Source organism: Chaetomium strumarium (genome assembly GCF_033439665.1).
Source record: "Chaetomium strumarium strain CBS 333.67 chromosome Unknown B0T15scaffold_3, whole genome shotgun sequence".
Taxonomy (NCBI): Eukaryota; Fungi; Ascomycota; class Sordariomycetes; order Sordariales; family Chaetomiaceae; genus Chaetomium; species Chaetomium strumarium.
In genome coordinates, this window is record NW_026944431.1 from 1,453,608 (window position 1) to 1,468,927 (window position 15,320).

The 15,320-nt window shown below is 56.2% G+C and overlaps 7 protein-coding genes across 7 annotated transcripts; 4 read left to right on the forward strand and 3 right to left on the reverse strand.

Moving 5' to 3' along the window:
* Window positions 1-347: 347 nt before the first annotated feature.
* On the reverse strand, window positions 348-2,314 carry B0T15DRAFT_528093 (S-adenosyl-L-methionine-dependent methyltransferase). Its single transcript, XM_062869015.1, has 6 exons — window positions 1,826-2,314; window positions 1,678-1,775; window positions 1,532-1,617; window positions 1,264-1,465; window positions 960-1,200; window positions 348-897 (listed from the first exon to the last, which is right to left on the reverse strand). Exons 1-6 carry the CDS (start codon window positions 2,168-2,170, stop codon window positions 691-693), a joined length of 1,179 nt encoding a protein of 392 aa, XP_062722503.1. The 5' UTR covers window positions 2,171-2,314; the 3' UTR covers window positions 348-690.
* B0T15DRAFT_413188 (uncharacterized protein) lies at window positions 2,315-4,207 on the forward strand. Its single transcript, XM_062865418.1, has 2 exons — window positions 2,315-2,710; window positions 2,766-4,207. Exons 1-2 carry the CDS (start codon window positions 2,643-2,645, stop codon window positions 3,883-3,885), a joined length of 1,188 nt encoding a protein of 395 aa, XP_062722504.1. The 5' UTR covers window positions 2,315-2,642; the 3' UTR covers window positions 3,886-4,207.
* A 163-nt stretch (window positions 4,208-4,370) lies between these two features.
* Window positions 4,371-6,306, forward strand: B0T15DRAFT_150956 (Pre-mRNA cleavage complex II protein Clp1-domain-containing protein). Its single transcript, XM_062861992.1, has 4 exons — window positions 4,371-4,473; window positions 4,561-5,410; window positions 5,467-5,733; window positions 5,787-6,306. The coding sequence occupies exons 1-4, from the start codon at window positions 4,438-4,440 to the stop codon at window positions 6,053-6,055; spliced, it is 1,422 nt and encodes a 473-aa protein (XP_062722505.1). The 5' UTR covers window positions 4,371-4,437; the 3' UTR covers window positions 6,056-6,306.
* A 1,224-nt stretch (window positions 6,307-7,530) lies between these two features.
* On the forward strand, window positions 7,531-10,295 carry B0T15DRAFT_151012 (G protein-coupled glucose receptor regulating Gpa2-domain-containing protein). The gene is made up of 2 exons (XM_062861993.1): window positions 7,531-8,150; window positions 8,209-10,295. Exons 1-2 carry the CDS (start codon window positions 7,912-7,914, stop codon window positions 9,902-9,904), a joined length of 1,935 nt encoding a protein of 644 aa, XP_062722506.1. The 5' UTR covers window positions 7,531-7,911; the 3' UTR covers window positions 9,905-10,295.
* A 369-nt stretch (window positions 10,296-10,664) lies between these two features.
* B0T15DRAFT_528110 (class I glutamine amidotransferase-like protein) lies at window positions 10,665-11,685 on the reverse strand. The gene is made up of 2 exons (XM_062869016.1): window positions 11,074-11,685; window positions 10,665-10,980 (listed from the first exon to the last, which is right to left on the reverse strand). Exons 1-2 carry the CDS (start codon window positions 11,533-11,535, stop codon window positions 10,690-10,692), a joined length of 753 nt encoding a protein of 250 aa, XP_062722507.1. The 5' UTR covers window positions 11,536-11,685; the 3' UTR covers window positions 10,665-10,689.
* A 301-nt stretch (window positions 11,686-11,986) lies between these two features.
* On the forward strand, window positions 11,987-13,435 carry B0T15DRAFT_151065 (uncharacterized protein). The gene is made up of 2 exons (XM_062861994.1): window positions 11,987-12,196; window positions 12,259-13,435. Exons 1-2 carry the CDS (start codon window positions 12,079-12,081, stop codon window positions 13,422-13,424), a joined length of 1,284 nt encoding a protein of 427 aa, XP_062722508.1. The 5' UTR covers window positions 11,987-12,078; the 3' UTR covers window positions 13,425-13,435.
* Window positions 13,436-13,953: 518 nt separating this feature from the next.
* On the reverse strand, window positions 13,954-15,249 carry B0T15DRAFT_151074 (uncharacterized protein). The gene has a single exon (XM_062861995.1). The coding sequence runs from the start codon at window positions 15,098-15,100 to the stop codon at window positions 14,147-14,149; it is 954 nt and encodes a 317-aa protein (XP_062722509.1). The 5' UTR covers window positions 15,101-15,249; the 3' UTR covers window positions 13,954-14,146.
* Window positions 15,250-15,320: the final 71 nt, after the last annotated feature.

A 15,320-nucleotide genomic window follows, 5' to 3' on the forward strand; every position in this document is an offset into this window, starting at 1 on the left:
TTCCGTATCTGGTCCAAGTATCCCGCAGGATGTGGTTTCGTGTGAGATCACCCCACTTGATCCCCTTATTGTCAGGGAGACTATGTCCGGAGAGGGCCAGCTACTGGGCAATATGTTCATGAGAAGTGCCTTGGTAGCCCTCATCAAGTCGCGTGTCTACGAGGTCTACGAGAGCTTGGCAAACGTTGACCCCGCTGTCCTTGGGGCAGAGATAGAGGCCCTTTGGCTCAGAGCGCGTCGCATCCAAGGCAATACCATGAGGAGAGCGTTCTGGTCCCATCGGATAGAGCTCAGATACGTCGATGGCCACGAGGGACCGCCCGTTGTGGTTTCTGGATGGGTAAGGCGCGCTTTGTATCCGCCAGAGAGACCGTAGCGTGCTCCCGGGCGAGCTAACTAGACTATATGCAGCCGAGATGCGGTTGGCGCGCTGAGTTCCTGCGCCGACGGCTTCGTCAGTCTTCCTCAGAGACAAGGGGATGGGGCCAGGGAGAAGTAGGGTAGAGGGCCCGATGTAAGTCCATTAGTTGTACTGAACTGTTGGGAATCTAATAAGTTTCAATGGTATGGTATGGTGTGATAGGTTGTTTGTAGCTTCTGACACTTTGACACGACTCCGAAAACAAAGCCACTTCATCCATCCGATTCCGCACCATGTTCGATGGACAAGAAGAGAACACCCCTCGGCGTTTACTCGGGCTTCTGTGCTGTCCAGAAGATATACTCAAAATACGAGTGGTAATCCGTGTTCTTGATGTCCTTCCTCACACCAGCGAGGAACACTTGGATCTCAACTGGATCCATCCCCAGTACCTGGAAGGGTCTGGCACCGATGGCACCAAGGAGGTCGCCAAGGATGTTCTGGAAGTACATTCCGATGAGACGCAGCCGTTTGTCCTATGCACCATGTCAGAAGAGCGAGCCGGGAGACATTTCGATGATTGTGCATGTGAGATTACCTTTGGCCACGGCCCAATCGGGACTTTCAGCTTCCGGACGGAGATGTTCGTAAATCCCGCTTTTTCGAGGTGCTTGTCCATCTCGTTTCCTATGCGGAAGTTGTTGCCGAACTTCTTGAACGCCTCAGTGGCCTTGTCAAGGAACTCCTGCACGCTATAATTTTCGGGGATTGAACCGTCATCGCAGTACGCTTTCCCGCCTAGCTCCTGTACCTCGATCCAACCTCCAGGTTTGAGGTTCCTTCGCCCCCCCACGATATTAGCACTGCGATGGTCCGAACCAAAAAGCTTGCATGCGACTTACTCATAAGATTGCCTCAGAACCTTGTCTGGGTTCTTCAGGACGGGAAAGATCTGACGTAAGTGAACCAAGTCGAAACCAGAGCCATTCAGCCAGTCTTCCTCGATGTCATCCACTATGAACTTCAGGTTCGGTGGTACCCATGAGGGTTGGATGGGCGTGAAGTCAATGCCCAGCACCTCTGCGGAGGGGAACTGGTCGGCCACTGTGTCGCACCGTGTTAACTTCGGTTGCTGATGGAGTCTAAGGGGTGCATTGATACTGAACGAACCATCAATGGCCCAAATTCCTGTCCCAGTGCCCAAGTCAATGATCTTCTGCGGCTTGTCGCCAATTGGCGCGAAGAAGAGCTTGCCACTGTGCACCAACCCCGTCAACTGCCATTCCAACCAAGGGGGTAATAATGGGGAGACTGACTCGGTCAACTCCAACATCATTGCATGCTTCATGTCCTCTCGGTTTTGCTCTATATCGTCATTGGGGATGGGATACCGCGCATTTTTATACGAATGGTACTACAAGATAGTTAGTGAAGACCGCCTTGATTGCCACCCAACCGACTTACTCTTCTTCCATTCTCGTAGGCGTGCTCGAACAAACTCGACGTGACGCTCGTCGAATCGGCGACCGACCTTCTGTCGAATTCTTGCGGATCGAATTCGTCGTCGGAGACGTCACCGGGACCGGCCGGCTCAATTGGTTCAGCTGCTTCGGCAGCCGAAGCCGGTGTATGAGGGTCCTCGGTACCTGGAGAAGCAGGACCCGCGGCTTGTTCTACGGCAGTACTCATTATGACTGGACTCTTGTTGCTTAATCGACGTGCTGCACAATGCTGGACTGCATGTCGTTCAAACTCAGGCGTCTCCCGGACGGTGTTCGTTTGGTTATTGAAGAACTCCCCGCACCCCATCTGGCCATCTTCTGTTCGCCCCACACCATCGGGTGCGGATGAGACCACCGAGGACGGTAAAGTCCTCCGTTCAATTGCCCGGCCCCCGCTGGTCCAGGGGTTGAATGGCAGGCGGGAGCGACCTACAGTACCACGTGCGGCTTGTGGATACCTTGGCTTACCCCCCACAATCCCACAAGAGTCCGCTTCACCCCGCTCGACCGAACTCTGGCGGACTCGTCGCGTCCGCGTAGGCTCCGTATTTTCAGGGGCAACGTCAAGTTCCTGCCGTCTGTATTTACACAAATCTGCCCCTTTGTCTACGTATATTTTTATTAGGCATCCCGCCAAACTTGAGCCGCCCATGCAGGTATGACTCCGCAACCCCAGCCGCCTTATATCTAGCGTACCGACTGAACCTCCGCCTCAACTTTAGCTCGACTGTACCTCGATAGCCCGATGACTGTGGACTTTTCCAACTACACTCGGGACAATGGCCGGTAGCAGAGCGCTTCCAACCCATTCCGATCTTCTGCCCTATAGCCACGCCGTTGCAGGACAGTAAGTGCAGTTGAAGCTCTGCCTGGTTAACGGGGATGCTAATTCCGCTTTTTAGTGATGGAACACTCTCCGACCCTGACGGCGAACTCTTCATCAAGCCATGCGTGCAGCAGGAAATCGACTTTTACGAGAAAGCTTTCCGTGACCATCCGGATTTTGCCTCCCTGATGCCCTGCTATATCGGGACACTTGAGCTCAACGATGCTACCGATGTCGACTCCTTGAACGAGCAGCTCCCGGCTGTCGCCGACCACCTGAGTCAAGGGCTGAAAGAAGAGGCGGTGCGGATGGCGAAGGCTGCCGCGGCCAAGGCAGCTGGGCCCGCGGGCTCTCATGACAGTGTTGGGTGGAAGCCAAGCCGGAAGATCTCCACCAACAAATCCGTGGTCCTGGAGAACAGCACCCACGGCTTTAAGAAGCCCAACATTCTCGATGCAAAGCTCGGCCGCCGGTTGTGGGCCGACGATGCTCCCCTGGAGAAGCGCAAGAAGTTCGACGAGATCACCAGGACAACCACAACGGGATCTCATGGCTTCCGCATAGCCGGCATGCGCGTGTACAAGGGTGCCGACAGCCCGAAAGAGTTGGATCCGGACGGCTTCAGGAGTTACGATAAGGAGTATGGCAGATACCAAGTCAACAAAGACAACGTCGTGCAGGAGATCCGGAAGTTCATCTTCAACGACCGCGCAGGGATTGACGATGATCTGGGAAGGGCCATTGCTCAGGCCTTTCTGGAAGACCTCAAACGAGTGGAAGAGGTGCTCGCCAACTCGGAGACACGCATGTATTCAGCGAGCTTGCTATTCACGTTTGAGGGCGATGGTGAGGCACTCCGGGCGGCCATTGAGCGGATGAACGCTCTTGCTTCGGACGCCTCGGAAGAGAACGACGTCGTCCGCGAGGCCGACGTCACACAGGAGAAGCTTGCTGGCATCGAAGCGCAAGTGGCCCCTTGTCCGGTTGAAGGCGACATCAAGGTGATTGAGCTAATGGGGGATGTTGCGGCGGACGGGGCAGAGGAGGACGACGATCTGTCGAGCTTGCCTCGCATATGCTCCCTGAAGCTGATCGACTTTGCCCACGCTGAATGGGTCCCAGGGCAGGGCCCGGATGAAAACAGCCTTTTTGGTGTGCGAAGTCTCATCAAAATCTTCGAGGAACTGGCTCAATAGCCGATGAGCTGGCCGCCCAGCCCTCCCCTCAAGGCATTTGGTCGACGCTTCTGGGTTACGGGTTACTGCATAGCGTCTGCGATATGGACGACATGCGTGTTCATGAGGATTATGACTATCATGGGATTGGCAGGGTGCCAGGAGGCGCATAGCATTTGGTTTCGATAAATACCCCCTGATTTCTGCAAGGCTAGACGTCTACACATAGACCGATCGGAAGTTAAGAAAATGACTTGCCATTGCCGACGCGACTGATAGACATGTCAACGTACCAGCTGCCTAGCTACCTACCTTACCTTAATCAAGGAAACTGATTTGTTCACAAAAGAGTTGTGCACGTTTTGTCGCCATCTGATTGTCCCCTGTCCTGTGTTGATAGTGGAGGTTGTTGGCAGGTGGACGGTTGCTGGGTATGCCCCACCTTTGCCTGCCGCGCAGCTGCTTCAATGCACCTTCGATTCGAAGCTCCGATTGTACTGCTCTCTCACTCTCTCAACATACAGTTAGGTACCTACGAAGCCACCTTGCGCAATCACGGATGACGTAGTGAAGATGTCTATCCCGGGCCTGGGGGAGATAGCTCCGCAGGTATGAGGTTTTCCTCTCTTATATAACATCCATTTCCCGTTTCCAGAGCTCTCAAAATCACAAGCTGACGTCCCCTTCCCAACTAAGCAAACCGTCTCCACGACTCGCACAATAACGCTTCTCCCCTTCTGGGAATGGCGCTTCCACGTCCCCCATACCGTTTCCCAACCCTCGAGCACTGCCGGGGGCAGCGCCGGCGCCACAGTCTGCCTCGTGTCCGGAACCGTCGAGCGTGACGGCACCGAGCTCGCGCAGAACCGCAAGTACACCTTTCCGCGCAACACCAAGTCCAAACTCCTCACGTACACGGGCTGCACGTTGGAAGTCAGCGGCGAATTCGTCGACCGTGTCGCGCAGTACCCTTCGCCGGAAAGCTCGCCCCAGCTGTCGGTGCTGAATCTGCATCTTGCGCTGCAGGCGCAGCGAAAGGCGGCCGCTGCCAAGGCCGATGGTGGACTTAGCAAAGCGGTGCCAGGGCCGCGGCTGATGGTTTGTGGGCCGGCGAGCAGCGGCAAGACCACGTTGGTAAGGACGCTGGCTGCGCTGGCGACGAGGATGGGCGGGCAGCCGCTGGTGGCCAGCGTTGATCCGAGGGAGGGGTTGCTCTCGCTGCCGGGGACAATCAGTGCGGCTGTTTTTGGCACCGTGATGGATGTGGAGGACCCGGCAGGGGGCTTTGGCGTGAGTAGCACCCCCGCCAGTGGGCCGAGCGCCGTTCCAGTCAAGCTGCCGATGGTTTATTATTTTGGGAGGGAGAAGGTGGAGGACGACGCACAACTATGGAGGGCCTTGACGAGCAAGCTCGCTAGCTCGGTAAGGGCTAGACTTGCGGCGGATGAGAGCGCAAGGGATTCTGGGTTGATATTGGATACGCCGGCCGTCAGCGTGGCGAAGGGGGATTTGGACATGCTGATGCATGCCGTGAGCGAGTTTGCAGGTACGTTGGCGCGGTAGGCGCGGGCGCTTCACGAGCCCATAGCTAATTGTCGGCAGTGAACATCGTGGTTATCCTGGGCTCGGATGAAATACACGCGCAGTTGCAGCGGCGGTTAGAAAACGAAAAAACAACGCATGGCGAAGTCATTAGTGTGATCCAACTGAATAGAAGCGACGGTGTTGCGGAACGGGACAACGATTTCATGAAGGCTACTCGCGAAGCGGCCATCAAGGAATACTTCTTTGGCGACTCCAAGAGAACATTGAGCCCATTCACACAATCAGTCACCTTCGACGAAGTGGCCATCTTCAAGACTCCGGACGGTACGCTCTACTTCTGGTTCATCGGCGCTTATTCACTACTAACAGCATGGTAGACTCAGATTTCTACGACACACAACAAGCTCTCGCGCCCGCTGAGATCTCGGCCGAGATGTCGCACTGGACTCTCGCCGTGATGAACGCCTCTCTGAACGACCCGCCCGAAACCATCCAACAGGCACCTGTCATGGGGTTTGTAGCTGTTGCGGATGTAGATGAGGATAGGCGGCGGCTCAAGATACTCTCCCCCGTTGGAGGCAGGTTGGGGAATAGGCCTATGGTTTGGGGACGCTGGCCTGAGCCATACATCAACCTACTTGGATAGCTGGCTGGTAGGCGTCGTGGCTGCAGTTTCAGAACTCCTCATCCGTATCGTGGCGGTTCGGCGCAAAGGCACAATCGGCTTGGAGTCTGGCGTAGAAAAGGCTTACAGCATTTTCGTTCATAATGCCATACTAGTATCGACTGAGGAAATCGCTTGATGGTTTTGCGAAGCGGACCATCGTGTCCTGCAGTGTTCCAGGCGTTGTTGCATATGGCGCTTTGACCACAGTGTCGGGACCTGTAATAAGGCTGCAAGTCAGGGAGGCATCAATGTTGTACGGCAGGGCTGAATGGGACCATTCCCAACTCCTGAGTCTCCTGTGAGTCTCTTGAGCGGCGAGCGTAAAACGGCTCGCTACCTATTCTTACATACTGTGGCGGCAAGAGAATGCATTGTTTCGCGTGATTCCCTTGGGTGGCATCTCCAAGAGTCCATCCAATGTTGTCATCTGAAAAGCCGCAAAATAGGCGCAACAGACCCCAACAGAACCTGGCGTGCCTGGTCAGTGGTCACCCCTGTCATCCGATCCGCCTAACCTTTTCCCAGAAGGAAAGCGCCATCTCGGAAACTCAAATGACCGTTCCGCTTCTATGTTAACGTTACACTGTCCGGGCCAAACTTCACATCTGCAAGGATGGTGGATGATGGATCGATCGAAGAGATGCCGACTTGTTTTCACAAAACAAAACAAAACAAAAAGTCCTATTCGGCGAGAAATTCCCTCAGGTGACTTCCGACATGGGACGTTGGCGAGCGAGCCAACATATCCAACTGAACATTATCAGCTGTGGCCGTCCGTGCCAAGGCATGGAGTACTGGAATCTGGGCTAACCTGGAAACCGGGCACAGGTGATGCACAAGGAAACAAGATCGAGTCCCTCAATGAGAAGCTTTTGTAGCTGCGAATCACCAGTTTTGGTGGATCAGTCATCTGGTACCTGCTGCAGCCTCTCATCCACCAGGATCCCGTTTGACATCCATCCGTCCCTCACGCGCGGCCCTTCTGCTGGCTTTCCGCTCCTGTTGGCGGTGAGCAAATCTCTGGCGGAGGCAAGTGGAGTCTCCATGGAGAACTGGGCGGGCTTGGACGCTTTTATGCTCATGTTGACGTTATTAGTGTATTAATGTTACAGGTCGGTCAGTTGGGCAATGGCGGTCTGGCGTTCCTCGAAGGCATTCGACCAGGCTGTGCTGATTCCTGCAATTGGGCGCATGCTTCACCAGTCACCAACCACTCATATCTGTGACGTGGACGCGACACCCCAGGTGCGCCTCCCACCGTTCCGTTAGTTATGAGAGCAGTGTTGTGTTTGCTTCTGACTTAAAACACATTTCGGATAAGCAATCCGGGGTTGGCCAAACGATCTCGACTGATCATGCCGATCATCTGGCCGGCCCAACGTTCCGGGCTCCGCCTCTCGAGGATTTACAGTTCACAACACACAAGGGCTCACCTGCTGTTGTTATCTTGTCTGCTTGCCCATGTTTGTCTGTTGGTTTCAAAAGTCCAGCCTCTTTGGTCTATCAAATACCTGCCCCTTCCGGTTCCCCGTGTAGGGATGCTCACCCTGTTTGCGAGCATCGCCTGATGGAAGTCGCTTGGTGTGCGTCATCGAGAAGTTGTTTGCCCACTAGCATTATTCTCTTTCCTGACTCCCCCTTGACTACAACTGTTCCGAGACTCTTGTTGCAGTTACCGCTCCCTGACCGTCCGGCCTTACCTCCTTACCTCAAACGACGGCCGAAGGGACAGTCGTGACAGTCTGTCACCATGCATCGACACTAGAACAGACAACCATCTGAAGGGTAACCTGGACCGAAGGACTGGTCAAGCGCGCAAGGGGCTTGGAGTTGTGATGACAAGCCCTAGATGGAGTTCCCCGACGATGCCTCTGCTTCAACGATCGGGTGGAGGAGCCACATCCGGAATGTCGGGCCTGATGGTGGCTGCCCGGCATGTTGGCAATGTCGACAGCACTCAACCCACGGTCCGGGTTCTGCTGATCCTCTCGCTCACTTTCGCCCTGATCAGTGTCCTGTCAACCTTGTCAGCCCTGTATCTGTTCGTGAAGATGAGGCGGAGGTTCCGGCATGAGCAAGTCAAACCAAGCTCTTAACTGCCAAGAAACACTCCTTTGCTGATACTTTGGCAGATTGATCTTGCTGCTGATCCAGAGCGACTTTCTGAAGTCCTTCGTCTTCGTCGTCTTCCCCATCATCAGCTTCGCCTCGGGCGGGATCCAGTCGGACTCGGCCTTGTGTCAGATCAGCGGTTTTACTCTCGCGGTCGGCATCGAGTCGTCCGATGTTGCTGTTCTCTTGATCGCACTGCATTCTGTGATGTGCATCTTTCGACCGAGATCAGGGTTGTATGCGTATCGGCAGGTCGCTTACTCGATCTTTTACCTCTTCCCCCTCGTGGCTGGGTCTTTAGCCTTCGTCAACGGCAACGGATACGAGAATCTGAGCCACTATTGCTACCTGCGGACCGACAGAATCTGGACTCGAATGGCGCTAAGCTGGGTCCCGCGCTACATCATTTGCGCAAGCATCGTCGTTATATATCTCTTCATTTACTTGTATATCCGGAGGCGGATGGGCGATTACGAACGGAGGCGCTCGGAAGCCATGCAGCAGCAACCCCAAAGGCCATACATCAGCGCACCGCCCACTCCACGCCTCTGCTGCCATGGTCTAATTCCATCTACACCAACATCGCGACGAACCTCCGCGGTCGACCCAGTTCCCGCTGAGAAAGACCGCAAGAGATCTGCATCGTCAGCCGCGTCGGGCCGGACTGAAGAGAGAAGGACGAGGGGGGAGGCTCATCAGCCAACAGAACCTGTTGAGTGGAACTGGACAGGTTTCAAAGAGGCTCGATCCTCGGGCACCACCAGCCCAACGTTAGATGACACCACCGACCCGGTATCCCCTCATATGCCTCCACTAGTATCTCCGGCGGCATCAGATTCCCGCCGTCCAAACCAAGTCCCCATTACCGACGGTCCGTCCGAACCACACCCCGCCAAAACCCGCGTACCCTTCCCGCCCCAACCTCAACAACAGGGCAATCGTCTCTCCTGTTCGAACAACAACAACACGAACAACGACATCCTCGAATTCCTGCCGCAGCCCAGCCTCGCCCTCCTTCCACCCCGCGTGGTTTCCATCTCGAAACACTGCTCACCAGCAGCAAGCGACACCATCGTTGACGAAACCGACCTATCTCCGATCCTGCCAACCTTCCCGACCCTCTGCGCAGCCGACTCGGCCAACACCAAGCAGCGCGAGAAGACTGTCCGCCAGCTTCGCGCCCTCTTCGCCTACCCTTTAGTCTACATCATTGTCTGGCTCTTCCCCTTCGTCTCCCACGTCCTCCGGTACGACGACGACGGCGATGGTGACGGACCAGCCCCTTTCTGGCTGCTGGTGCTGGGCATCATCAGTCTTTGTGTGCAGGGCGCGGTGGACTGCGCGCTCTTCATGGCGCGGGAGACGCCGTGGCGGTATGCGCAAGGACGGGGATTTTGGCTGTCCCTGCGCAGACGGTGGGCTTGGTGTCTTGGCGGGTGGTGGTGCTCTGGGGATGATGGGGGGAGTGGTAGTAGGGCGGGCAGGACGCGGGAGGAGATGTTGGTTGATGGGCGGCTTGCGAGGAAAAGGAGGGAGGAGGAGATGGTGGTGGAGAGGGACACTGTTCGGTCGAGAATGGGGGATGGTGGTAGGGCGAGGGGGAGGGAGTGGTGGGAGGTTCATGAAGATTACGGAGATGGTGGTCTGGATAGGGGTGGTGGGTTCGAGGGCCCATCGGGCGACGAAGACGCTGCTCTTCACTACGAATCTCGGTGATAGTCTCGACCTACTCCGGCACGCATTACCCTGTTGCATTTCTTTTCTACGCTTGTCGGTTCTGGCATACTATGGCGGTGTGGTTCACTATATACCCTGGATCTTACACATTTTGTTTTTGGTACGGCTGGTTTGGTTTCATGGACGCTCGGTTGCATACGGCGGCACCCAAGAAAAAAGAAGGATGGCGGTGCTCCATGGCGATTAGGGGTGTTGCATTTGCAACGGTTGGGCATTGTCACACGACGCGAGTCAGATTTATGTACAGTAATGCCTGTACGTGTGCAATTCACCAGATACATACTGTAGTATGTATGTACAAGTACATGAGACGGCATGGATCTTGGCCTTATTAAAATCACAGTCAAAAAGTTGGGTCACGCTTTAAAACCGGGATTTATATGGCAATCTGTATAAGGACGCTTGTTGCACTTAACAAAAACCAGAACCCATCTCTACCTACCAAATGAAAATGGAAAATGAATAGCTAGGTAAAGGTATCTTGTAAAGACCCCCTTGGAGGAATTTCCTTGCTTTTTTAAACAAATCATCTATACACTTTTGCGATGTGTTGAACATGGCGAGTTTTGGTGGGAATTGGGGAGTGTGACCCAACTTTTTGACCGTGGCTTTAGTACTGCGGTTTGCAAGCAAACAATGGGTGGCCGTCCGGGGAGATTTGGTGGCGAATGGCGATTTTCTTGGTGTTGAGTGATGAGGTACATTGCGTGTGGGCTGACTTCGCAAACATCACCCGCAACTCTAAATGTAATTAATATTGGATGTTATGGTTCTTGCAGAAACTTGAGGAAGACCTGAGCCATCAGAATCCCATCATGGTGTTCCCCGTTCCGTGCCATTCCACTCTGATACACCTCGTCCGTAAGCAAGCCACTTTCATGCCGCAGCTCGAGGATCTCCTGCATGATGTCCTCAGTGAACTCCGGATGCCCCTGAACCGTGATGACACGCTTGGGGATAAGAAACCCGTGGTTCATGCACTTCTCGGTCGAAGCCAGCAATTCCGCGCCCGCGGGGACGCTGAACACCTTGTCACGGTGCATTTGCTGGACTTTCTAAACGGCCCGCATGGTTAAGGTAGTTACCCGCATCAGCAAAACCGCCCTCCCTCAACTTTGCACAAGGATCGGGGAAGCAGCAGGACTTACCAGAGTCTCCCGCCCGCCAAAAAGCTCCTTCCCCTTCTCAGTCAACCTCGTCTCCGTCACGCTGACCTCCCAACCCTCATCGCTCCTGCCAACCAGTGCACCCATCGCCCGAGCGACGATCTGGTGCCCGAAACAGACCCCGATGACCCGCACCCGGGGATGCGCCAGGGCCTTGCGCGCGTACTCGACCAACGTGCCGATCCACTCGTCGTTGTCGAACGAGTTGTGCTTGGACCCGGAGATGAGGATGGCGTCGACGTCATCGAGCGAGGGGTATGCCGACGCCGGGTTGTGCACGACGTCGTGGCCGGTCAGTCGCACGACGGATTCGAGCGGCACGGGGTGTGCTGCGCGCTCGAACAGGTGCTTGAAGACGCCTAGGTACCCGTGGTAGCGTTCGTTGGCGCGTGGGACGGGCGTGTCCGCTTCGAGGATGGCGAGGCGTAGGGGGATGCTGGGCATGGTGGATGGTTATGGTCGGATCGAGATGGTGAAGGCGATTGGGATCTCATCCGAATCGTGGGATAAGATGATGCCCCTCCACTGTCTGTGAGTGACTGTCCGGACCCCTGCTCGGACAAGGTTGATCGGATCCGATAGGCTCCCCCTTGCCAAGGCTGGCACCGGCCCGCCGATTAGGAACCGTTCCAATCTGCGTCCCCCCTTGCAGGCAGTGGCAGGGTCCCGAGTCGAACAGGCTGCACTGCATACCGGTACTCAATCAATGACGGAGACATGCATGCATCTGCGACCTCATGTGGTGTTTTGATTGCGTCTCCGAGCGTGTTCACCCTCTGCACTACGTCGAAAGGTTCCCGCATCACTCCATTGGGGAGCTCCTTTTCCCATTGCTCCCTTTCCGCTTCTTGGATCGGATCAGGTGGACGTTTGTCTCATGGGCCAAGGATACATCTAAAGTAACTTCGTTGATACACTCACTGAACTTCATTCCATCCCCCGTGCATAACCTCAAACAAAGTAGTTGCCTTTGAGACTGCCTTAGCCATGCCTGCATCCCGGACTTCATTAGCAGGCTTCCTGACGGCTGCCAGGGCTGTGTTGGTGAGCCCTCCTGCGCAGCGACCGAAACCCCTCACTTTTGTTGTTGGGAACGAGTCGGCGGGCAAGTTTTTTCTGACAGCCCCAGCATCCGGATCGTAGTGCTGATACTGGCAATTTCCATAGATCTCGACTCTATCTGCTCCGCCATCTTCGTCGCTTACTTCCGCAGCCACACACCCCCATACGCCCTGCACATCCCTCTTTCCAACCTTCCGCGCGCCGACCTCGCCCTCCGCCCGGAACTGAATGCGGTCCTCCACCCAGCTCACCTCAGCCTAGACCATCTCATCACCCTAAGCGATCTGCCCCGGGAAGAAGACCTCGGCGTGTCAGACACCCGCTGGCTCTTGGTAGATCACAACGTCTGGACCGGCAGGCTCGCCGCCCGCTTCCCTTCTCCCGTCATAGTCGGCTGCATCGACCACCACGAAGACGAGGGCGTCGTCCCCACGGCCCTCCCCGCTGGGCAACCCCGCGTCTTTGCCAAATGCGGCAGCTGCATGAGCCTGGTGGTCGAGCAATGCAAAGAGACCTGGGACCGGCTCAGCTGCGAGGGCGGGCCGACTTCGAAGAACCCGACGCATTGCGACGCCGCGCTTGCACGCATCGCGCTGGCGCCCATCCTCGTTGACACGGCCAACCTCACGTCCAAGGACAAGACGACCGAGCGGGACGTCAGCGCCGTGCGGGTGGCGGAGTCTAAGCTGCTCTCCGCCTTGTCGGCGTCGTCAGCGGAAGGGGAGGGAGGAGGAGGGGGAGGAGGCGAGTACGAGCGCGGGAAGTTTTACGACGAGCTAGCGCGGCTGAAGGAGCAGATTGCTGGCATGCCGTATCGCGATGTCCTGCGGAAGGATTACAAGCGGTGGCGCGAAGGATCGTTGTCCCTCGGGGTGTCGAGCGTCGTGCAGGGATTTGAGTATGTGGTGCAGGAGGTGGGCGACAAGGACCAGGCAGCGTTCCTAGGCGCGCTGAGGGACTGGGCTGCGGAACAAGAGCTGGATGTCGTGGCTGTTATGACTGTTTCGAGGCCCGGCGGAGTATTTACGCGGGAGTTGCTGGTCTGGGGGTTGAATGAGGAGGGGGCAAAAGCGGCGAGGGAGTTTGACTTGAAATATGGCAGCACGCTCGGGTTGGAGTCGTGGAAGGGGGGTGAGCTGGATGGAGGGAGCATTCAGGGGACGAACTCGGAGGGATTGAGAATGTGCTGGACACAGAGAGCGATTGAGAACAGTAGGAAACAGGTGGGACCAATGTTGAGGGCTGCCATGCGCGAGTCTTCGAGATTGTAACTAGTTAAGTCGCTCTTGGGCATTACATCTTCCTGCGTTGCTCTAGAGCCAAAGGAGCCGAGGACAGGAAAGCAAGACAGGGTACCTTAGTTGCTAGGTAGAACGGTCGGATCCAGCTGGAATGGCACTTGCATCGGCATGATGGTGTCACCAGTAGCCCCATTAGCGTCGTTGACGTTATGTCTATATGTAATTGTACAGTACAATTACAAGTGACACCTCGGGACGCGAACATGATTCCACCGTCCAGCCTCTCGGGCTCCAAGTCGGACAGCCCCAACCCCAGCATCGCCCATGAACTCCTAGTCTGCTCTAATCCAGGCTTCGTTGTGGCCATTGCACCAACAACTTAGGCTATCTGCTTCGCGCCTGGACTATTGCTTCGGATACGGTACTTTGGATATCGATAGATGGACTGGTTCGTCGCCACGGCAGTTCCTCATGGGCCATATCAATACTAACGCTGGAGCGCTTCAATGCATCGGGCGCTCGACGGCCATAACTGGCAATTAGGCGAAAACAGTGGCGCACATGCACCGCGGCCTTGCCTTGCAGCAGCGGAGCGGAACGCGCCCCTCTCCTGAGACAGATCCCACTCTCCTCGGTCCCCATACGCACCCGCAAGTTGGATGGGCAGGCCCTCAGGGGGCCAGGACAGATCCGCGGGTGCTAGGAAGTTTCCGAACGGGCCAAGAATACGTCCAGCTTCAGACGTACGGGGCTCACCGCGGGATTCCGGGTGCGCTAACGGCTTTCAATGACCCGCTCTTCTTCAGGCTTTTCTCCAGCAGGTCATTCCAGAGCGACTCCAAGTCCAACTCCTGCCTCCTCGATTCGGTCAGCATCTGAACGACGATGGTGGTGCCCGTCTGTGGCACGCCGAAGCCTGTCGGCCTGCCCTGCTCATCCAGCATCTCCATCTCCTGATGGGAACCGCCCACCAAGCCAAGATTGACACAAATCCACCCAGTGCTGACGCCATCATCCCCGCTGCGCGCGACTCCGGAGGTGCCCAGGAGTTTAGCCTTCCGAGCAATCCGCCTAAGTTTGATTTTTAGCTCGTTGCGGCCCAGCAAACCGTCGGCGGCGGCCGAGATGCCGCGGCCGCGCAGCCACCGCACCAGACGATCTGCTGAAACATGAAGATGCCGCTCACTGCGCGCCGTTCCGAAGATCATGATCAGTTCGGGTCCTAGCGCCGGGGGCGGGTCCATTTCGCGGAGGTCTAGTAGCGACAGCTCGTCGAGGCCCAATTCGTCCGCCACGAACTTGAGCAGCGGTTCCATGAGCTTGGGCGATCCTTCAGGAATATCCGGCAGCGCGGACGACTCGTGCAGCAGCGTCGGGTGTCGCGGCGGCTCGACCTGGAGATACCACGGCACATCCGCCGTCTTTGAGTTGGACGACGGGGTTTCGGGCTTGTCATCGTCGCTGCGCTGTTGCTCTATTCGCTCTTCGATGGCAGGACTGCCTAACAATCGCGGTGTCGGTCGAAGCGTGGAGGATGCTCGAGCTGTATTTATGGGAGTAAAGCGTCTGCTCCTCGCTGTTGTCGCCGTGATGCCGCTCGATGCGTCCCGAAAGTTTGCAATGAACAGCCGCAGAGCCAACAGACTGCAGGCCGTGCAGCGGACCGTCCGCAAGGCAGATACGGGCGCTATTGCTGCGGTCCGCATTGTGTGGACAGTTGTGGACTGCGGTAATCGAAGGTGGCGAAATCGGATGGAAAGTCGGGAAGTTCGGTCTCCAGCTGTCCTCGAACATTCAACACGACACAACGATATGGAATGATGGAAGAAGCTGTCGTGCTCCAGGACTGCATAGCCGGTTCCCTCGCTCGAATCAAAAACGTCGCGGCTGTCCCCGCATGGGTCCAGTCTGAGTGGGACGCCCAAG